At 49.2% G+C, this 24,109-nt stretch overlaps 1 protein-coding gene across 1 annotated transcript in view; it reads right to left on the reverse strand.

The window, feature by feature from the left end:
• LOC139233974 (formin-like protein 1) overlaps positions 1-24,109 on the reverse strand; it is a 279,898-nt gene that overhangs the window by 67,891 nt on the left and 187,898 nt on the right. The window contains exon 10 of the mRNA XM_070864712.1: positions 19,172-19,265. Coding sequence (XP_070720813.1) covers positions 19,172-19,265 — 94 coding nt within the window. The remainder of the gene's footprint in view (positions 1-19,171; positions 19,266-24,109) is intronic.

The raw sequence follows: 24,109 nt of genomic DNA on the forward strand, positions 1-24,109 counted from the left end.
ATATTTATCCCTCATTCAACATAACAAAAAAACAGATTATCTGCTCATTATCACATTGCTGTTTGTGGGAGCTTGCTGTGCGCAAATTGGCTGCCGCGTTTCCCACATTACAACAGTGACTATACTTTAAAAGTACTTCATTGGCTGTAAAGCGCTTCGAGACATCCGGTGGACATGAAAGGCGCTATATAAATGCAAGTCTTCCTTTTTCTTTGTGTTTGAAACTGGGCTGAGCTCCTTCGGGAACAAACATGTTAACGCTCCACAAGATATTCTTCTCCCCGCTGCTGGAACAAAGATATGTTTAAAATATGGAGAATCAACAGGGGATGAATGGCTTTGACTGGCAGAGAAACTGAGACTTCTTTTCATTCGGACAGAGAAGGTTAAGAGGAGATCTGGTAGAGGGGTTCAAAGTTACGAAGGATTGCCATCAGGTGACCATTTCCACTGGTTGGTGAGCTAGTAACAAGAAGGGAAGAAATGGATGAACATCACCAAAAGAAAGCAGGGAGAAGGAAGAGGTTTGGAGAAAACCGGGATGGGCCTGGATATAGTGGATAGCAAGGGCCTATTTCCATTGGTGGAGGGATCAATTACGAGGGGGCATAGTTTTAAGGTGGTTGGTGGAAGGTTTAGAGGGGATTTGAGGGGAGGCTTCTTTACGCAGAGGGTTGTGGGGATCTGGAACTCGCTGCCTGGAAGAGTGGTGGATGCAGAAACCCTCACCACTTTTAAAAGGTGCTTGGATAGGCACTTAAAGTGCAGTAACCTGCAAGGTTACGGATCTAGAGCTGGTAATTGGGATTAGACTGGATAACCTCTTGTTGGCTGGCGCAGATATAATGGCAAGTACTGCACGGAATAGAATACAGCCTGGACTAGCTTCGATCACCTGGATGGGTCAGAGAGGAATTTTCCCAGATTTTGTCCCCCCCAAATTGGCCTGGGTTTTTATCTGGTTTTTGCCTCTTCCAGGAGATCACATGGCTCCGGTTGGGGTGGAGTGTAGAATGTTTCAGTACAAGGGGTGTCGCAGTTGTGTGAGGCGGACTGGTTGGGCTGGGTGCTCTTTTCCTTTCCGTCATTGTTCATAGGTTTATATGTAACCTTCACGGCTGTTGACCAAGGGTCGAGCGGCTCTTTGTCGGCCAGCGCGGACACGATGGGCCACTTCTGCGCTGTAGATTTCTATGTTTCTATATTCTATGTATGTTTCTATGTTTCTAAAACTCCTGCCGCAGAAGGTTGTTACGACGTGGAACGCCCAGCCAGAGGCAGAGGTTGAAGCAGAATGCACCGACCGGCAATTTCCTCGGAAACGCTCCCCTTCCACCGCCACAACCCCCCCCCCCCCCCCTGGATTTACTCGCGGGAGTTACACGAGGGAGAATATCCGAGGAAAGTCCCAGCCACAATAGCTTTTAAAAGAGAGCTGGATAAATATTTGAAATTGAAAAGTGCAGGACAATGGGACTAGGTGGGTAGCTCAGAGAGCTGACATAGGCTCGATGGTTTGAATGGTCTCCTTCCCTTCCCTTCCCTGATTCGCTGATGTATTTGTAAAACTAGCAGCCAGGCACATTTTTTTTGAATGGATTAACACATTTTTTATTAACATTGCACAGTGTGATCCCAGCCCATTTGAATCTGACTGGCTTCTCTTGATGTGCGCTGACCTCTAACAGCACACTAAGTGAGTGACTGCCTTCTCACACCTGAGCTATCAGAATGTTTCATTGTGTTAATGGTGGAGGTGCTGTCATGATTTTATTAGTAATAGATTCATAATAAGGGCACCCCGTACCTAAAAATCAAAATATTTGAGTGCTTGACTCAATCATAAGAGGGTTTACGCCTCGCGAGGACGTTCTATTACTCAAACCCCTGCACCCGAAGTGGCTGAACTGGATCAATGGTGGAGCACCATACGGAATTTGAGCAGTCCATTGCGGGGGTGGGGGGGACGGCAGTGGCAGAGACCCATTGGCACCTCTGTTAGACAGTCACAGATGACATTGATAGCAACCACCCATTACTGCCCACCCTCAGCGTACACATGAGTTGGGGGGGTGGGGCGGGGGCGGCGTGTGAAGAGAGGAGCAAGAGATGTTGCGATAACTACACCTGGATTTTCTGATAATATGAAGGCAACTAATGTGTACCACACAACATGGTGGCAGGGTTTGAGATTTGGCTTAAAGATGTCAGGGCCCCATTTGAATGTTCCCCCCACCACCTCAAAGAACAACAACAACTTTTCATTTATATAGCGCCTTTAATGTAGTAAAACATCCCAAGGCACATCACAGGAGCGATATCAAACAAAATATGACACATAAGGAGACATTAGGATCTCGACATCACAATGAAGGGAATTGCCGGTGTTCCAGCTGACAGTGTATTTTCAATTAAATAGGTTAGGCAGGACCAGGGTCACAAATTTAAGTTGTATAGGGCTAGATCTAGGTTAGATGTAATGAGGTGGTTCTTTTCCTAGAGTGTGGTGGATGCAGACTGCTGAATTCCTTCAAGCAAAAGCTGGATTTTTTTCTGGCTGGGGCGGAGATCACCTCTTACAGAAGGTAGGTACTGCAGGGAATTTAATGGACAGAGTGATCTCCTGGACTAGATTCAATCGCCTAGATGTGTCGAAGAGGAATTTCCCAGATTTCTTTTTCCCAAATTGGCCTGGGTTTTCCCTCTCTTTTTTTGCCTGTCCCAGGGGATCACATGGTTTGGGGTGGGGTGGAGTGTCTATGTTGTGATACACAGGGCATCGCCGTTGTGTGGGACAGGCTCGATCGATCAGATGGTCTTTACCTGTCCGTCATTGGTCGTAGTACATTCTCCCCATTTCTTCTCAAAATGCTGATTCCGGTAATATTTTCTATTTTTTTTTAAAACCCTGTCAATGAGCGGAGTACCAGCTCTAATCACAGCAATAAATGCAAAAGGTTCCGTGTGTCGGCAGGTTTAACCGGTGACAAGCTGGGCATTCACATACCTTCAGTCTCATTATGCCCATCAACGCCATTATTTACGGCAGTTAATCCATTTTTAACAAGTTCTGCTCCAGGCCCCTGACAGTACAGTGCGTGTGTACAGGAAGCCGCTGCACTCTCAGCAAACCCGGAGACACTGGGCGCAGGTGGAAAACAGTTTCTACACACAATTGTCAGGAGAGGGCGCTGTTGCCTATTGTTAATAAATAACAGTGTCGTCCAATAGAAATCGCTGACTAGCCCACAGGTGTAGCTATGGCGACACCGTTTTAGCCTCATGCACTAATTTTAGTACTCACAATGCAGAAATGCAATTCACAGGTGTACAATTACTGAACAAACATCTACCATCATTCAGTGACCAAGGAAGTAAGGCACTCACAACGATCAAAAAACACTTGCACACTCATGTAACCATTTTACCAACAAGCGTACAAAAAGGTTAAAGTTCACACGAGTTCAAATCCCACCACGGCAGCTGGGGAACTTAAATTCAGTTAATTAAATAAATCTGGAATTAAAAAGTTCGTATCAGTAATGGTGATCATGAAACTATCGGATTGTCGTAAAAACCCATCTGGTTCACTAATGTCCTTCAGGGAAGGAAATCTGCCGTCCTTACCCGGTCTGGCCTATATGTGACTCCAGACCCACAACAATGTGGTTGACTCTTAACAGCCCTTTGAAATGGCCCAGCAAGCCCCTCAGGTGTAACAAACCCACTACAACAAAGTCAGCACTGTGGGAGTACCTTCACCACATGGACTGCAGCGGTTCAAGATAGTGGCTCACCGCCACCTTCTCAGGAGCAATTAGGGATGGGCAATAAATGCTGGCCCGCGACGCCCACATCCCGTGAACGAATAAATTTAAAAAACACACATAGGCCGTGCCAATAGGAGTAATGAGATCACATGACTAAACACTGTTCCTATTATTCATTTTTGTAATTACTAATCAGAAATGTAATCTGTCACATCTGGATTCCCAAATCGCCACAAGTGGCTCGTGGTTAATGTATGGGACAACGCCGATATATATTAAATGATGAGCCAACCATAAATGACCAGACTTTCCAAGCCAAGTGCCTTTTAAATCATCACTGTCTCGATTAGAAGGCCATTGGAAAATGTCTGGCAGCCAGAAATAGAAAACGCAATCTTCCAACAAGTGTACATGTGAAGTAATGCCCTGCTGTGGGATCTGCCCCATAGGTTAAGTGGGGAATATTCCCCAGCACCGGGAGTCTCACTGTGCTTTAGGGCCACTTCTACGCCAAGTGGTTCCATGATATAAAGGAGACTGTGAAATATCTTGTGCACACATACACCCAGTTGAGTATATCTGATGACTGTACCCCAGCGGAACTGATTGTTCCAGACAGCTCATAGTGTCAGCTGTGGCTCAGTGAGCAGTACTCTCGCCTCTGAGTCAGAAGGTTGTGGGTTTAAGTCCCACTCCACGGACATGAGCACATGAATCTAGGCTGATACTCCAGTGCAGTGCTGAGGGAGCGCTGCACTGTCGGAGGTGCTGAATTCGGATGAGATGTTAAACCGAGGTCCCATCTGCCCTCTCAGGTGGACGTAAAAGATCCGACGGCACTATTTCGAAGATGAGCAATGTCCTGGCCAATATTTATCCCTCAATCAACATAACAAAAAAAGATTATCTGGTCATTATCACATTGCTGTTTGTGGGAGTTTGGGTGTGCAAATTGGCTGCAGCGTTTCCCACATTACAACAGCGACTACACTCCAAAAATACTTCATGCTGTGTAAAGCACTTTGAGATGTCCAGTGGGCGTGAAAGTCTTGCTGTGTGGAACCTGGTTTAGTGTTTGGAGTAGGAGGGCGGGTTCCTGGAGATCTGCGGGCATTAACTGACGGTGCACGTTTGAGAGTCCTACTGCTGCTTCTCCTGGTGCTATGGGAGGTCCTGATTGGCAGTGCAGAGGCTCCACACCCCTCTCGCAAGCTCACACTCTGTAACGAGCATACTCGAACTACAAGGCGAGTGGGACAAATTATGCAAGTGGGCAGATCAAGGGTGGATGAAATTGGATATGGACAAGTATACTACTGAAGGAAGAAATGTATTCCGTGAAAGGGATTGGATGATTCAAACTCAGGATAAAGTGAAAAAAATTGGAGTGTATTAGTAAACGTGACACGCAACATGTCCAAATACTGTGGAGCAACATACACAAAAAGACAAAATAACTAGGCTTTAAAAAACAGACTGCCAACATGTAATTTATAAATAATCTGAAACATCCTCCCTGCACTATAATGAGCGATTCTCTAATCTCTTAGCAGGTTGCGCCTATACTGATTGGATTTTAGACGAATAAGAGGTGATCTTATTGCAACATATAAGATTCTGAGAGGGCTTGAGGGTAGATGCAGAGAGGATGTTTCCCCTTGTTGGGGAATCTAGAACTAGGGGGCATAGTTTCAGAATAAGGAGTCGCTCATTTAAAACGGAGATGAGGAGGAATTTCTTCTCTCAGAGGGCCGTGAATCTTTGGAATTCTCTACCCCAGAGAGCTGTGGAGGCTGGGTCATTGAATATATTTGTGGAGATAGACAGATTATTAAACGATAAGAGAGTCAAGGATTATGGGGAGAAGACAAGGAAGTGGAGTTGAGGCCAAAATCAGATCAGCCATGATCTTATTGAATGGCAGAGCAGGCTCGAGGGGTCAGGTGGCCTACTCCTGCTCCTATTTCGTCTGTTCTTATCTTCTAATGAACGCACTGTACTCAACAGTAACCACCACCGTGTTAGTGTGATGTCCAGTCCCACCCAATCCATTCTCAGGAGTGTATCGGCAGCCATCACCAGCCAGGCATCTCGGGGAAAGTAATAATATCACAACAGCACTGGCTCTCCTGCTGCTGGTTGGAGAATCTGTGTCCAGTTCTGGTCAGTGAGACATTGAGACATTCAAGTGATTGGGAGAAGAGTCATCATACTTGGAAGAAGGGACTGAGTGTAATGTAGCCAAGTTTGCTGATGATACAAAGATGGGAGGGAAAGCAATGTGTGAGGAGGACACAAAAAATCTGCAAAGTGAGTGGGAAAAAAATTGGCAGATGGAGTATAATGTTGGAAAGTGTGAGGTCATGCACTTTGGCAGAAAAAAATCAAAGAGCAAGAGAAAGATTGCAAAGTGCCGCAGTACATCGGGACCTGGGGGTACTTGTGCATGAAGCACAAAAGGATAGTATGCAGGTACAGCAAGTGATCAGGAAGGCCAATCAGGAAGGTATCTTGGCCTTTATTGCAAAGGTAATGGAGTATAAAAGCAGGGAAGTCTTGCTACAGTTATATAAGGTATTGGTGAGGCCACACCTGGAATACTGCGTGCAGTTTTAGTTTCCATACTTACGAAAGGATATACTTGCTTTGGAGGCAGTTCAGAGAAGGTTCACTAGGTTGATTCCGGGGATGAGGGGGTTGACTTGTGAGGAAAGGTTGAGTAGGTTGGGCCTCTACCCATTAGAATTCAGAAGAATGAGAGGTGATCTTATCGAAACGTATAAGATTATGAGAGGGCTTGACGAGGTGGATGCAGAGAGGATGTTTCCACTGATGGGGGAGACTAGAACTAGAGGGCATGATCTTAGAATAAGGGCCCGCCCATTTAAAACAGAGATGAGGAGAAATTTCTTCTCTCAAAGGGTTGTAAATCTATGGAATTTGCTGCCTCAGAGAGCTGTGGGAGCTGGGACATTGAATAAATTTAAGACAGAAATAGACAGTTTCTTAAACGATAAGGAGATAAAGGGTTATGGGGAGCGGGCGGGAAAGTGGAGCTGAGTCCATAATCAGATCAGCCATGATCGTATTGAGTAGCGGAGCAGGCTCAAGGGGTCGTATGGCCTACTCCTGTTCCTATTTCTTATGTTCTTATATCCAGACAACTGAGTTATGTGGAGAAACTGGGGCTTTTGAACCATGAAAGGAAGGAGCTGAGAGACGATCTGATTGAGATATATCAGATAGCCAACAGTCTAGAACAAGTGAATTGAGGCCTCCAACTGAAGTGCAAGAATAGGACAAGGGCTCACAGTTTCAAATTGGGGAAAGGACACATTCAGGACTAAAGGCAGGGAATTCTTCACAGAAAGAGTGATCCCCACACAGAATGGACTCCTAGAGCAATATATGTAAAAACCCAGGAATCATGGAGGGAAAAGTTGGAAGGTGTGATGGAGGGAAGGGCTAAATGGTTTTTCTGAATAGATGAACTAAGCTGGGTTAAATAGCCTTCCTCATCTATGTCTACCTTATCAGTGATGGGAACACCCAATATCACAGCAGGTAAAACACACCTAGTAAATGGCAGGAACTTCATTGTAAAGAGCAGAGAAGTGAGGAGCTTAGAATGGAGTGAGGGAAACGTGTACATTGTTAAAACCGGCCTAAAGCTCACTAGATTTACTGTGAGACACAATACGCTGAAGCAGATTCTTTACACTCACAATTCCCTGACTAAGCTGCTGTGCAAAGGCATAGTATTCTCAATCACAATAACAGAAAGAAGAGATAAAGCTATCAATCTCTCCAAGAATGCCTGAGTCATCACTAACAATAAAATCTTTGAAGTATCTGTCATGCTTTGTAATGGTTTATTGTGCTTAATAACGTCATATATGCACTTTTGGAATCACTAGCCACTAGATGGCATCACTGTTGGAGGTCATTGGGCTGCACGCAATAGACCAGCCATTTTGTATATTAGTCACTTTTGGGCCTTAATAAATCAGAGCTAAGGTCATACCTCTTGGAATTAAACAGTACTCAGTCTAACAGTTATTGCATACACAACATTTGGCGACGAGGCAACAAGAATCTTTGCATGCAAAAATGAGCACATTTGGATTGTTGGAGCGATTTGTGGAAGGAGAAGATTGGGCAGATTATGTGAGTTGTTTGAGCCAGTTCTTCGTGGCCAACAAAATGGAGGAGGTCAGCGATGCAGATCGGCGCCGGGCAGTGTTCCTCACGGTTTGCGGTCCATAAATTTATGGTCTGATAAAGAATCTACTCCTGCCTGTGAGTCCAACTGAGAAGACGTATGAAGAATTGTGTACACTGGTACAGGACCACCTTAAGCCAGACGAAGGCATCATCATCACGTTCGCTCAGAGGGCCAGAATGTGGCGGAATTCATTGTCGACCTGAGACATCTAGCGGGACCATGTAAGTTTGCGGCTGTGTTGGCAGACATGCTGTGGGACTTCTTTGTAATCAGCATCAACCACGAGGTGATCCTGCGTAAACTATTGGTCGTGGAGACATTGGACTTGAACAGGGCCATCACGGTCGCTCAGTCATGCATGACGATGGATAGAAGTCTGAAGCCGATATCAGTGAAAAATCAAAACTTGGCAAATACTGTAAATAAGATTGATTCGGCGTTCGGTACATGGCAGGGCCTACCCGACTGCGTACGCGAAACCTGCGGCTGCCCAAAGTCCGCCAGCGGGAATGCATCCGATTTCTCTGTGTTGGCGTTGTGGGGGAAATCACCAGCACCAGCAGTGCTGATTTAAGCAATATAGTTGCAAAGGCTGTCTAAGAGTGGGGCATCTCCAGCGCAAGTGTCTGCAGATGAGCAAGCGTGCTGCGACACACCACGTGGAGGATGATGATCAAGACTAGCGCGGATCCGGATACGCAATCCAAGATGCCAGAGGAGGATGTGTATGGAATGTACTCGTTCCTAAATAAGAGCAAACCGATAATGATCAATGTAAAATTTAATGAGGTGCCGGTATCGATGGAACTGGACACGGGGCCGAGTCAATCGATAATGAGCCAGAGGGCATTCGACAAGCTGTGGGATATTAAGGGTGTGAGGCCCAGTCTGAGTCCAGTCAATGCAAATTTGCGCATGTACACCAAAGAACTCATAACGGTGATTGGCAGTGCCACAATTAAAGTGTCGTATGACGGTGCGGTTCACGAGTTACCGCTATGGATTGTCCCAGGCAATGGGCCAACCCTGTTCAGCAGGATCTGGCTTGAAAAAAATCAGATGCGGTTGGAACGACATCAAGGCGCTGACGTTGGAGAAAGATACATGTGCCATAGTACTGAGCAAGTTCCCTTCTCTGTTCGAATCAGGCATCGGCAACTTCACGGGAGCCAAGGTGCAGATCCACGTGGACTCGGATGCAAGACCCGTCCATCATAAAGCTCGGGCAGTTCCATATATGATGAGGGAGAAGGTCAAAATCGAACTGGACAGACTCCAGCGTGAAGGGATCATATCACTGGTTGAATTTAATGAATGGGCCAGCCCCATTGTTCCTGTGCTGAAAAGTGATGGCACAGTCAGAATCTGTGGAGACTACAAGGCTACGATCAACAGGGTTTAGAAACAGGATCAGTACCCGTTACCGAAGGCTGATGACTTGTTTGCAATGTTAGCCGGGGTGAAGTCGTTCACCAAACTAGACTTGATGTCGGTCTACATGACACAAGAGCTGGTCGAGACGTCGAAGAGACTTAGGTGCATTAACACACATAAAGGACTGTTTATTTATCACAGGTGCCCTTTTGGAATTCGCTCGGCTGCAGCAATATTTCAGAGGAGCATGGAGAGTCTACTGAAGTCTGTTCCCAGAACCGTCGTGCTCCAAGATGACATCCTGATCACAGGTCTTGACTCCGAGGAACATCTGAATAACCTGGAAGAGGTTCTACATCGTCTGGACAAAGTGGGACTCAGACTGAAACACTCGAAGTGTGGCTTCATGGCACCAGAGGTCGAATTCCTGGGGAGGAAAATTGCTGCTTACGGCATCAGGCCCACGGATGCGAAAACCAAGGCCACCAAGCCGCAGAATGTGACGGAGCTGCGTTCGTTCCTGGGTCTACTCAACTACTTCGGTAACTTCCTACCTAAATTGAGCACCTTATTAGAACCACTGCACATGTTGCTAAGAAAAGGCGACAACTAGGTGTGGGGTGCGTCTCAAGACAGAGTTTTTGAGAAAGCCACTAATCTGCTTTACTCTAACAAGCTGCTGGTACATTATGACCCATGTAAATGTTTAGTATTGGCCTGTGATGCTTCGTCATATGGAATTGGTTGCCTACTCCAACAAGCTAATGAGTCGGGTAAACTTCAACCAGTCGTGTATGCTTCAAAAAGTTTGTCTAAAGAGGAAGGAGCCTACAGCATGGTAGAGAAAGAAGAACTAGCCTGTGTGTATGGGTTAAAAAGATGCATCAGTACCTGTTTGGGCTTCGGTTTGAACTGGAGACAGATCACAAGCCGCTCATTTCACTGTTCTCTGAAAACAAAGGTATCAATACCAATGCTTCATCCTGCATTCGGAGGTGGGCACTGACATTATCCGCTTATGATTATGTCATCACCATAGACCTGGCACCGAGAATTGTGCCGATGCTTTGAGCCGTCTGCCGTTGTCCATACCGGAGGTGGACACGCCACAACCGGCGGACCTATTGTTAATTATGGATGCTTTTGAGAGTGAAGGAACCCCTGTTACGGCTCAACAAGTTAAGACCTGGACCAGCCAGGACCCGATTTTATCGGTGGTGAAGAGTTGCATCCTCAAAGGTGATTGGTCTGCCATACCCAAGCAAATATGCGAGGAGACCAAACCTTACATTCATCGCAAAGACGAACTGTCCATTCAGTCGGACTGTATACTGTGGGGCAATCGTGTTGTTATGCTCAAGAAAGGGAGAGAAAAATTTGTACGTGAGCTACATAGTACACATCCCAGCATTATAATGATGAAAGCCATTGCCAGGTCTCGTGTATGGTGGCCGGGAATTGACTCTGAGCTGGAATTATGTGTGCATCAGTGCAACACTTGCATGCAGCTCAGCAAAGCACCAGAGATCGTGGCCGTCCAAACCATGGTCCGGGATCCACATAGACTTTGCAGGTCACTTCCTGGTGAAGATGTTTTTAGTTGTGATGGATGCATATTCGAAGTGGATAGAGATAATAATCATGTCATCTAGCACTTTCACAGCTACCATTGAGAATCTCAGTGTCATGTTCGCGACACGTGGTCTGCCTGACATCGTTGTTAGCGACAACGGATCGTGCTTCACCAGTCAGGAGTTTCAAGAGTTCATGAAACTCAATGGTATCAAACATATAAGGTCAGCACCGTTCAAACCTGCATCCCATGGGAAAGCAGAACGTGCTGTCCAAATCATAAAGCAGAGTATGAAGTGAGTAACCCAAGGGTCACTGCAGACTCTTCTGTCACACATTCCGGGGTCTCGCCTGCTGAACTAATGATGAAGAGAGGTCATAAGACCAAGCTATCTCTTGTACACCCTGACTTGAATAATCATGTTGAATATGGAAGATAAAATCAGCAAGGGTATCACGATCGCACAGTTGTGTCATGCGATATTTCTGTAAATGATCATGTATATGTTCTGACTTATGGTCAGGGTCCCAAGTGAATTGCTGGTACTGTCATAGCCAAGGAGGGCAACAGAGTATTTATTGTCAAGCTCCGTACCAAGAGGTCATGGGTTCAAGCCCCACTTCAGAACCTTGAGTGCGTAATCTAGGTTGGCACTCCAGTGCGGTACTGAGGGAGTGCCGCATTGTGGGAGATGCCATCCTTCAGACAAGATACTAAATCAAGGTCTCATAAGAACATAAGAAATAGGAGCAGGAGTAGGCCATTCGGCCCCTTGAGCCTGCTCCGCCATTCAATATCATGGCTGATCTGATCATGGCCTCAACTCCACTTCCCTGCCCGCTCCCCATAACCCTTGACTCCCTTATCATTCAAAAATCTGTCAACTCCACCTTAAATATATTCAATGACCCAGATTCCACAGCTCTCTGGGGTACAGAATTCCAAAGATTCACGATCCTCGGAAAAAATAAATTCCTCCTCATCTCCGTTTTAAATGGTCGACCCCTCATTCTGAAACTATGTCCCCTAGTTCTAGATTCCCCCAGGAGGGGAAACATCCTCTCTGCATCTACCCTGTCAAGCCCCCTCACAATCAGCTGCCAGTTCAGGCAGTTTATTGATCCCATACAAAGGCAGGAGGAGAGTTCACTCGGTGTTTTGTCCAACATTCCTGCCTTAATTGATGCCACCAAAAACAAACTGACTCATCATTTATCTCATTTTCGGTTTGTGGGATCTTGCTGTTCACAAATCGACTACGACTGTATGCTGTAATTTACACCACGGCACATGCAGCATTTACGATTTGCTTTACCAAAGTGAAACCTCAGCCTCAGGGTGTGATACATTGCAAGGTTACCTTAGCTGGGTCAGAAGGGTTTTTTTAAAGTTCCTTCTCAGGATGCGGATATCACTGGCAAGGCCGGCATTTATTGCCCATCCCTATTTTCTGTGAAGTCTGATACAGCTGACTGACTTGCTTGGCCACTTCAGATGACAGTTAAGAGTCAAGCACACTGTGGGACTCGAGTCCCATATAGGCCAGACTGTGTCAGATGTTCCTCACGAAAGGACATTCGTGAACCTGTTGGGTTTTTACAACTATCAGACATATTCACGGTCACTTTTACTGATACTGGCATTTTACTTCCAGAGTTCAAATTCACAAATTACCATGGTGGGATTTATACTCACATTCCCTGGAGTATTGATCCAGGCCTGTAGACACTGGTCCAGGAACATACCGCGATACGACCATGGCCCTACGAGTGAGAATCTAACACACGTCCGTGAGCACATCATTTAAGTGAATACTCCAGTGCAGTAATAAGGGAATGTGTTGTTCAGGTGACACATAAAACCATGGCTCCATCTACCTGTTCAGGTGGACATTAAAGATCTCATGGACTATTCATAGGATATACGGCATAGAAACAGGCCATTCGGCCCAACCAATCCATGCCGGCGTTTATGCTCCACTCGAGCCTCCTCCCGTCTTTCCTCTAAATCTATCGGCATCACCCTCTATTCCCTTCTCCCTCGTGTGTTTATCCAGCTTCCTTTTAAATGCATCTATGCTATTCGCCTCAACTACCCCTTGTGGTGCATTCTCACCACTCTCTGGGTAAAGAAGTTCCTTCTGAATTCCTTATTTGATTTCTTGGTGACCATCTTATATTAATGGCCTCTAGTTATGTTCTTCCCCACAAATGGGAAGACTGTCTCTGTACCCACTCTATCAAAACCTTTCATAATTTTAAAGTTATGTCACCCCTCAGCCTTCTCTTTTGAAGAGAAAAGAGACCCAGCCTGTTCATCCTTTCTGGATAGGTATACCATCGCATTTCTGGTATCATTCTTGTAAATCATTTTTGCGGCCTCTCCAGTGCCTCGATATCTGTTTTATTAAGGTTCACTTAGTTGATTCTGGAGATGAGGAGTTTGACTTTTGAAGATAGGTTGAGTAGGTTGGGCCTATACACATTGGAGTTCAGAAGAATGAGAGGTGATCTTACTGAAACATATAAGATAATGAGGGGGCTCGACTAGAAGGATGCAGAGAGGATATTTCTACTCATGGAGGAAATTAAAGCTAGGGGACTCAGAATAAGGGGCCACTGAGATGAGGAGAAATTTCTTCTCTCAGAGGGTTGTAAATCTGTGGAATTCTCTGCCTCAGAGAGCTGTGGAGGCTGGGTCATTGAATGTATTTAAGGTGGAGATAGACAGATTTTTGAGCGATAAGGGAATAAAGGGTTATGGGGAGCGGGCAGGGAAGTGGAGCTGAGTCCATGATCAGATCAGCCATGATCTTATTGAATGGCGGAGCAGGCTCGAGGGGCCAGGTAGCCTACACCTGCTCCTATTTCTTATGTTCTTATAATATGCTGACCAAAATTGTACACAGTACTCCAAATGTGGTCTAACCATGGTTTGATACCAAGTTTAGCATAACTTTGCGACTTTTCAATTCTATCCCTCTAGAAATAAACCCTATTCAAAAAGCCCACAGATCTCCCGACTTCCGAACCAATATCATTCCCTCAGCCAATACCAACAAAGAGCTGATTAGTTGCTCATTGATTGGTTGTGTGTAGGAAATTGTCGTGCGCAACATGGCTGCTGGCTTAACCGACAACCGTCACTGCACTTCAAACTTATTTCTGGATGTGAAGAGGTTTGAGATGTTTCAATGTGAAGAGCTGCCACATAGATGCAAGTTTGTTATAGAAAACGACAGCTCTAAAATGGGGAATCGTTAAAGCAAAGTCATTCAAACAAGTCATTCGATTTAGTTGTATGTGGGAAATGGCCAGGTGCTGGCTGTACATGGATCGCTGCAGCTCCCATCTCCAGCGAGATTGTCTTATTGCAAACTGCCAGCTGCTGCATTATTTCACAAAAGGCATTTTAGGCAGGCTCGGTTATTACACTGCACCAAGTTCACTAGCGCCCCGCCCCGCACCTCCCACCGCACTCTGTGTATCACGGGGGAGCCCCCGCACTCTCTCTATCACATAGGACCCCCCCGCACTCTCTCTATCACATGGGACCCCCTGCACTCGCTCTATCACAGGGACCCCCCGCACTCTCTCTATCACAGGGGTCCCCCCGCACGCTCTCTATCACACGGGAGCCCCCGCACTCTCTCTATCACACGGGAGCCCCCGCACTCTCTCTATCACAGGGACCCCCCGCACTCTCTCTATCACGGGGGGGACCCCCCGCACTCTCTCTATCACAGGGGTCCCCCCGCACTCTCTCTATCACACGGGACCCCCGCACTCTCTCTATCACGGGGGACTCCCCGCACTCTCTCTATCACACGGGACCCCCCGCACTCTCTCTATCACATGGGACCCCCCGCACTCTCTCTATCACGGGGTGGACTCCCCGCACTCTCTCTATCACAGAGGTCCCCCCGCACTCTCTCTATCACACGGGACGCCCCACACTCTCTCTATCACACGGGACCCCCCACACTCTCTCTATCACACGGGTCCCCCCGCACTCTCTCTATCACATGGGACCCCCCGCACTCTCTCTATCACGGGGTGGACTCCCCGCACTCTCTCTATCACAGAGGTCCCCCCGCACTCTCTCTATCACACGGGACGCCCCACACTCTCTCTATCACACGGGACCCCCCACACTCTCTCTATCACACGGGTCCCCCCGCACTCTCTCTATCACACGGGACCCCCCACACTCTCTCTATCACACGGGTCCCCCCGCACTCTCTCTATCACACGGGACGCCCCACACTCTCTCTATCACACGGGACCCCCCACACTCTCTCTATCACATGGGACCCCCGCACTCTCTCTATCACATGGGACCCCCGCACTCTCTCTATCACATGGGACCCCCGCACGCTCTCTATCACAGGGGAGCCCCCGCACTGTCTCTATCACAGGGGAGCCCCCGCACTGTCTCTATCACAGGGGAGCCCCCACACTGTCTCTATCACAGGGGAGCCCCCGCACTGTCTCTATCACAGGGGTGCCCCCACACTGTCTCTATCACAGGGGAGCCCCCGCACTGTCTCTATCACAGGGGAGCCCCCGCACTGTCTCTATTACAGGGGAGCCCCCCGCACTCTATCACAGGGGACCCCCCGCACTGTCTCTATCACAGAGGACCCCCCCAACTCTCTATCATGGGGACCCCCCGCACTCTCTCTATTACAGGGGACCCCGCACTCTCTCTATTACAGAGGACCCCCGCACTCTCTCTATCACAGGGGACCCCCCCCCCCCCGCACACTCTCTATCACACGGAACCCCGCACTGTCTCTATCACACGGAACCCCGCACTCTCTCTATCACACGGAACCCCGCACTCTCTCTATCACACGGAACCCCGCACTCTCTCTATCACACGGAACCCCGCACTCTCTCTATCACACGGAACCCCGCACTCTCTCTATCACACGGAACCCCGCACTCTCTCTATCACACGGGACCCCGCACTGTCTCTATCACACGGAACCCCGCACTCTCTCTATCACACGGAACCCCGCACTCTCTCTATCACACGGAACCCCGCACTCTCTCTATCACACGGAACCCCGCACTGTCTCTATCACACGGAACCCCGCACTCTCTCTATCACACGGAACCCCGCACTCTCTCTATCACACGGAACCCCGCACTCTCTCTATCACACGGAACCCCGCACTGTCTCTATCACACGGAACCCCGCACTCTCTCTATCACACGGAACCCCGCACTCTCTCTATCACGCGGAACCCCGCACTCTCTCTATCACGCGGAACCCCGCACTCTCTCTATCACACGGAACCCCGCATTCTCTCTATCACACGGGACACTGGATAAAAACCTGATGCGCAGTGTCAGGGCAGGAAAAGCATTTGGAGGCGGCCAGTCTGCATAATCTCCACCTGTTAACAGCGACTAGCTTTAATGTGACTGAACAAATGTCAATATTTGGCAAAAGGCTGATTCCAGAGGTCAAGGGTGGAGAATGGAGAATGACCCCGTGGTTCACAGGAATCCTTCGCCGTGGTGAGTCTCGCAGCTCGAGGATGGAAATACTGGCTGTGTGTGTGGTGCACATTCTCAGTGTGTCAAACAGCTGACTGCAAGCTCATCATTCCGACCACTAACTGACTAACGGCCACAACTGGCCCTGAGCAACTGCAAAAGGCAGCTCACCACGACAGGCCTGGAACCTTTCCAAATGGGCGACGCAGTACCTGAGGGATGTGCGCTTGTGTTTTGGTGTCTGCAGACTGAAAGGCTCAGTGTGCTGCCGAACGGCTCGTGGGCTTTTTATATCCCACAACTGCATACCAGAGACACAGCCCTCTCTGTGTGGTCTGATCCACCCTGTTTAATATTAAGGTTAGATTCCAGGGCAGCATAGCAAGACTTGCATGCTTGCGCGTGGACAGCTTGCAAGTCACAATTCACAAAAAGGTCTTCTCTCTCGTCTTCACAAGGTGAAATCTCAGTCAAGCCAATGACGTAAGGCACAGAAACATTTGTTGGGGGATGATCTGCGACTGGGGACACTGCATTGCTGGGCTTCAGAGATGGACTGGGATGGGAAGGGATTTATATTTACCAGTGGAGCACTACTTCTCTTCTGAGGCAGTCCCTCGAAGTCGAGGATGACTTGCTTCCACACTAATGAGTTCTCAGGTGACTGCAGAGACCAATGCGGGGCCTGCAGTCTCTGTCACAGGTGGGGCAGAGGGTGGTTGGAGGGACGGGTGGGTGGGGGGCTTGAGTTGTCGTGCGCTCCTTCCGCTATTTGCGCTTGGCTTCCCCGTGCTCCCGTGAAGAGACTCGAGGTGTTCGGCGCCTTCTCGGCTGTTTCTGCTCCACTTTGAGTGGTCTTGGGCCAGGGATTCCCAGGTGCCGGTGGGGATATTGGACATTTTCAAGGAGGCTTTGAAGCGTTTCCTCTACCCACCTGGGACTCGCTTGCCATGTCGGAGCTCTGAGTAGAACGCTTGTTTTTGGAGTCTAGTGTCGGGCATGCGGACGATGTGGCCCAGCCACTGGAGCTGATCGAGCGTGGTCAATGCTTCGATGCTGGGCATGTTGGCCTGAGCGAGAACACTGACTGACGTTGGTGTGCCTATCCTGCCAATGGATTTGCAGGATCTTGCGGAGGCAGCGTTGGTGGTACTTCTCCAGCGCTTTCAGGTGCCTGCTGTACATAGTCCACGTCCCTGAGCCATATAGGAGGGCGGGTATTACCACTGCTGTGTAGACCATTAGCTTGGTGCCGGGTTTGAGGTCCTGGTCCCCAAACACTCCCTTCCTCAAGTGACCAAAGGCTGCAGTGGCACACTGGAGGCGGTGTTGGACTTCGTCATCGACATCGGCCCTTGTTGACAGTAGGCTCCTGAGATATGAAAAATGGTCCACACTAACCAAGGCCTCATCATGGATCTTGATAATTGGGGGGTGGGGGGGGGGCAGTGCTGTTTGGCAGGGTCACTACTGGTCCCCAAGGCAAAGGTGACACCCACTTCTTTAGGAAGGTGTACGCATCCACGCTGTGATTAGCGTAGATAGTGCAGTACCGAGGGAGTGCTGCACTGTTGGAGGTGCCATCCTTCCGATGAGATGTTACAACGTTTGTCTGTTCATAAAAGAATCTACAGCACTGTTGGAAGAGGAGCTGAAGAGTCCTCCTGGTGTCCTGGCCAACATTTATCTCTCAATCAACATCATTAAAACAGATTAATTCATCATTCGTCTCATTGCTTTTTGTGGGATTTTGCTGCTGCAATTCCCTGCAAACCAACAGTGACCACACTTCAAAAGCAATCTATTGGCTGTGAAACGCTATAGGACACTAGTCAAAGAATCATAGAATAGTACAACACAGAAGGAAGGAGGTCATTTAGCTCATTGAGTCTGCACCGGCTCTTCCGATAGAGACATCCAGTTAGTCCCACTCCCCCGTACTTTCCCCAGGTCCCTGCAATTTTTTCTCCTTCAAGTATTTAAAAGATGAAATTCACCATTTTAGGAAGCTGTATCCATCCACACTGTGACTAGCCTCGATAGTGCTCTACCGAGGGAGTGCCGCGTTGTTGGAGGTACCATTCTTCCGATGAGCAGCCAAAGCCTCCCTGATAAAGTGCAACATCCTCACTGACACCTGGGAGTCCCTGGCCAAAGACCGCCCTAAGTGGAGGAAGTGCATCCGGGAGAGCGCTGAGCACCTCAAGTCTCGTCGCCGAGAGCATGCAGAAACCAAGCGCAGGCAGCGGAAGGAGCGTGCGGCAAATCAATTCCACCCACCCTTTCCCTCAATGACTGTCTGTCCCACCTGTGACAGAGACTGTGGTTCTCGATTTGGACTGTACAGTCACCTAAGGACTAATTTTTAGAGTGGAAGCAAGTCTTCGTCGATTCCGAGCGACTGCCTATGATGAAACTGTCTGCCTGTCCAAATGGACATGAAAGATCCCATGGCACTGTTGGAAGAGGTGCTAATGAAAGATGCTATATAAATGCAATCAACACCAAGCACGCCTAAATCACATTTCACACCAATGCAGCCCCCAGATAAGAGATTGGAGAACTGTGCTCCTGCCCCAGAATATTTAGCAGTGGACCCTGTTTGCACGTCTGACAGGTTGTGAAATTAGATTTGATCCGAGCAGACAAACACGTTGGCACATTTGTGACCCATAAACCATCACTGCCCACCTTACAGGAAATGGCCGGCAAAGTTTCCTACCTCCTTGAAGTTCTCAAAGGCTGAGAGGATGATGTCATGTCCTCCGCGCACCAAGCATACTGCGGCCAGCAGCTCCAGCACCAGCGCTTTGGTCCTGCGGAAGGGAAGCGAGACCTCAGCAAACTTTCGGTCACATTAAACAACAAACACTAGAGAGGGCGCAGAGGAGATGGACCAGGATGTTGCCTGGACTGGAGAAATTTAGCTACGAAGAAAGATTGGATAGGCTGGGATTGTTTTCTTTGCAACTGAGGAGGCTGAGGGGAGACTTGATTGAGGTGTATAAAATTATGCGGGGCCTGGATAGAGTGGATAGGAAGGACCTGTTTCCCTTAGCAGAGGGGTCAACAACCAGGGGATATTGAGTTAAAGAAATTGGTAAGAGGTTTAGAGGAGATAGGAGGGGAAATGTCTTCACCCAGAGGGTGGTGGGGGTCTGGAACTCACTGCCTGTCCACATTTAAAAGGGTACTTGGATGTGCACTTCAAGGGCCCAAGTTTCGGCCTCAGTTGCTCCTGATTTTTTGGAGCAACTGGTGTAGAACGGAGTGTCTTAGAAATTCAAATTCTCGGCATTTAGTTTGCTCCAGTTCTAGTCAGTTAGAACAGTTTCACTTTGGAACAGAATTTCTTTTTCAAAAGGGGGCGTGTCCGGCCAGTTACGCCTGTTTTCAAAGTTTAGGCAGTGAAAACTTACTCCAAACTAACTTAGAATGGAGTAAGTGAAGATTTTTGTACGCTCGAAAAAACCTTGTCTACACTTTAGAAAATCAGGCGTACGTTACAAATCAGGCGTAGGGAATGGGGGGGGGGTTTAAAGGGAAGTTTACAAACGTTAAACACTTCAGTTTTACAAATAAAGAGCCATCATCAATAATAAATGATAAAAACATCAATAAATCAACCAATAAACTAATCAAAAAAAATTAATAAGAAATAATTTTTTTTTTAAATCAATAAATAAAACATTTTCTACTTACCGACTGCAGCACCGGGAGCCCTCCAACAGCGTGCTGGGATGCCCCCCCCCCCCAGTGTGTCTCTGTCAGTGTCTCTATCTCTCTCTGTCTGTGTCTCTCACTCTCTGTCTGTCAGTGTCTGTGTTTCTGACAGCGAGAGGTGGAGGGGAGGGGGAGGATGGGGAGGAGGGGTGGAGGGGTGGAGGGGTGGAGGGGAGGAGGGGTGGTGGAGTGGGGAAGAGGGGGTGGGCGGGGAGGGGGGTGACAAGTGAGGGAGGGGAGTTGAGGGGAGGGAGTTGAGAAGGGAGGGAGGGATGGGAGGGGGTGAGAGAAGGGAGGGAGGGAGGAGGAGGGGTGAGAGAAGGGAGGGAGGGAGGGGAGGGGGGAAGAGAAGGGAGGGAGGGGAAGGGGGGAGAGAAGGGGGGAAGAGAGAGAGGGAGAGAGAAGGGAGAGAGAGAGAGAAAGAAAGGAGAGGGAGGCTGAACGGGCCGGGCCCAAGACTTCGAGCTTAGACTTACTGGATTGACAGGTAGGTGGCGTCGGGTCCGGGGTCCGGGGGGGTCGGGAGCGCGGATCTGGGTGAGCGCGGGTCGGGACGGAGGGGAGGGAGGGTCGGTCGGGGGGGGTGGGGCGGAGATCGGTCGGGGGGGGTCGGAGATCGGTCGGGGGGGGGGCAGATCGGTCGGGGGAGGGGGGGGAAGATCGGTCGGGGGGGGGAGGAGATCGGTCGGGAGCGGAGGTCGGTCGGGGGGGGAGGAGATCGGTCGGGAGCGGGAGAAGCGGAGGTCGTGTCGGGGGATCGGGAGATCGGTCGGGAGCGGAGGTCGGTCGGGGAGGAGGGGGGAAGTTCGGGAGCGGGGGAAGCGGAGGTCGGGTCGGGGGGGGGGGGGGCGGTCCGGTGGGGGGGGGTGGTGGCGGGAGTCAAGTCGGGTCGGGTCCGGAGGAAGCAGGAGCTGGGCGTGGGAGGAGCCTTATTCACGCAGCCCCAGTGAGGCCATTTGGCCAGGGCTAGGGGCTGCGTGCTTCGGGCCCCGCCCACACAGTTTTGGGCGCCTGGAGCTATTGCACTTGCGCGCCTACTGTAGCGCGCATGTGCAGAGGTCCCGGCACTGTTTTCAGTGCAGGGACCTGGATCCGCCCCCCACAGCTCGTGCTGCACCGCGCCAAGGGCCAGAGGACCAGCAAGGAGCCGGAGAATCTGGAAGTTTTTTTCAGGTGCACTTTGTGGCGCGAAAAACAGGCGTTCAGGTCGGGGCTGCACCGTTCTAGGTGCGGCCCGAAACTTGGGCCCAGAGTGCCGTAACCTACAGGGCTACGGACCGAGAGCTGGAAAGTGGGATCAGGTTGGATAACACTTTATCGGCCGGCACGGACACGATGGACTGAAATGGCCTCCTTCCGTGCTGTAAATTTCTATGATTCTATGAAACAGATGAGTGTCAAGAGGGGGCAGGGTAGATACTTGGCCAAGAAAGCAACTGAGGGTTTTGAGAAGTCAAAAAAAATATATTCATTCTTGGGATGTGGGCATTGCTGGCAAGGCCAGCATTAATTGCCCATCGCTAGTTGCCCTTGAGAAGGTGGTGGTGAGCCGCCTTCTTGAACTGCTGCAGTCCATGTGGTGAAGGTTCTCCCACAGTGCTGTTAGGTAGGGAGATCCAGGGTTTTGACCGAGCGATATATATGCAAGTTGGCCTAGTGTGCGCTTTGGAGGGGAACTTGGGGGTGATGGTGTTCCCATGCACCTGCTGCCTCTGTCCTTCCAGGTGGTCGAGGTCACAGGTTTGGAAGGTGCTGTTGAAGAAGCCTTGGTGAGTTGCTGCAGTGCACCCTGTAGATACTACACACTGCAGCCACAGTATGCCTATAATGGTGGAAGTGGTTATTTATGGGCCCAGAAGAGCCGAGGGCCCAGGGCCAGCACGGGCCAGCCCACACTGCGATATGTCTGTGCACTAGGTCCGTGCAGCAGAGCAGGTCTCCAATCGTCCTGGTTAACCCTTGCCACTGGATAAAGGCCTGTGTGGTGGCTGATGTGCAACGGTCACCTCACGTTAAAAAAATTCACGCACAGGCATCTTTCACCCCTTCGATTGGAGTTCAGGACTGGAATATCGTGTTCTTCGTTGAAACATCTGTGAACTCATGTGGAAGCAAGTCATCCTCATTCGAGGGACCGCCTATGATGATGATGGTTGTTTATGGTGGTGGATGGGCTGCCAATCAAGTGGACCTACTTGTCCTAGAAGGTGTTGGGCTTCTTAAGTTGAATAGTGCACTATTTTTCAACCGCTGGGACCAAGTAGATAGGCCACAAAGATGCCATGAGCTTTTCCGATGCCAAACTCTGGGTTTACCACTGGGCTGCTTTGCCAGGTGAAGCCATTTTGCACTTGTGCCCATGTGAGTGAGAACACCCCGTGGCCTCACATGGCCACAATATGGTCATCGGGGCAAGGTGGTTCAATTGCCTCCTGCACAGGATGTAGCTCATTGATAAGAAGTGGAATGTTCTCAGGTTTGATCCACATTCTGGGCTGGACGAGCTAATCTCACTCGGGATGCTGATAATGTTGGTACAATTAGTCTTGATGCCCCGGGTTAAGGAGAAGAAAAGAGACAGCAGGCTGGGGCTCCCAGTCCTGATCACCATCCAGCGACTCCTGAAACTGTGGGTCGAGAGCAACAGAACCGCCCATAAAGGTAAACTGACCGGAAAGGAGACACACTATCCCACCCAGTGGCTGGTGGGGTATAAGAGGTATCGACAGTACAGGTGCTGAACTACAGATGGTGGAGCATGCATTGGGAGCAGGCAAAAATGGATGAGCTTGTGTGAAACCTTCAACAGACATAATAAAACATCTGAACTCGGCGCAATGTAAAACTACCTCAACATTATGGCCTAAGAATTATTACCCCTCCAACTTTTCTTGACCAGATATCATCATATTCTCTCTGTGTGATCATCATAGGCAGTCCCTCGAAACGAGGATGACTTGCTTCCACACCAAAAAAGGATGAGTTCACAGGTGTTTCAATGAAGGACCTAATATTCCAGGTCCTGAACTACATGTTGAAGGGTGGAAGATGTCTGTGCATGGATTTTTTTAACGTGTGATGGCCGTTGCACACCAGCCACCACACGGGCTTGACAGAGCTAGGTCTCGGTCCAGTGGCAAGGATTATACAAGATGACTGGAGTCTCTGAGTGAGACTTATTGTTGAATTATTGATAATTTGGTGGACCCATAGCCCTGGTACTGAGCGGATTTCTATGGCTCCATGATTTTCTGGTATGTGTGGACTGCACGGGAGGCATTGGCAGTGCCATAGGGCACGATTTACCCTACGATATCCTCCTGGGGCATCCCTGCCTACACCGGTAGGCAGATCCCATATCTACTACAAACCAGATTGTATTTAGCTGCTCAATATCTAAGCCAACGTACAGACACGTTGTTGGGGTGAGGCAGAGGGAGCTTTAGTATGCAGCTGTGTCGGGCCTGGGTGTGCCCAAATCTGACACTGGGGGCAAAAAGAGGAAACATATTTCATACCAATAAATCGCTGAGACAAAATGCACCAACCCCAAAGAGAGCTGGATTAGGGCCAATCAGGTATTTGTATTTGTGATCAGATTCAACTTATCATGCTGGGGGGATGGGGGAGTAATGTGTGTGTCTCAGTGTGGGGGGGGAGGGGGGGGTGAGGGGAGGAAGTGATATCTCTCAGTGTGGGGGGGGAGGAGGGGAGGTGATGTGCCTCAGTGTGGAGGGGGAGGGGGGATGTGTGTGTCTCAGTGTGTGGGGGGGAGGCGCTGTGTCGCAGTGTGTGGGGGGGGAGGTGATGTGTCTCAGTGTGTGGGGTGGAGGGGGGATGTGTATGTCTCAGTGTGGGGGGGGAGGGGGGGAGGCGATGTGTCTCAGTGTGTGGGGTGGATGGGGGGAGGTGATGTGTCTCAGTGTGTGGGGGGGGA

This window comes from Pristiophorus japonicus, chromosome 21 (genome assembly GCF_044704955.1).
Source record: "Pristiophorus japonicus isolate sPriJap1 chromosome 21, sPriJap1.hap1, whole genome shotgun sequence".
In the NCBI taxonomy this organism is placed as follows: domain Eukaryota; kingdom Metazoa; phylum Chordata; class Chondrichthyes; family Pristiophoridae; genus Pristiophorus; species Pristiophorus japonicus.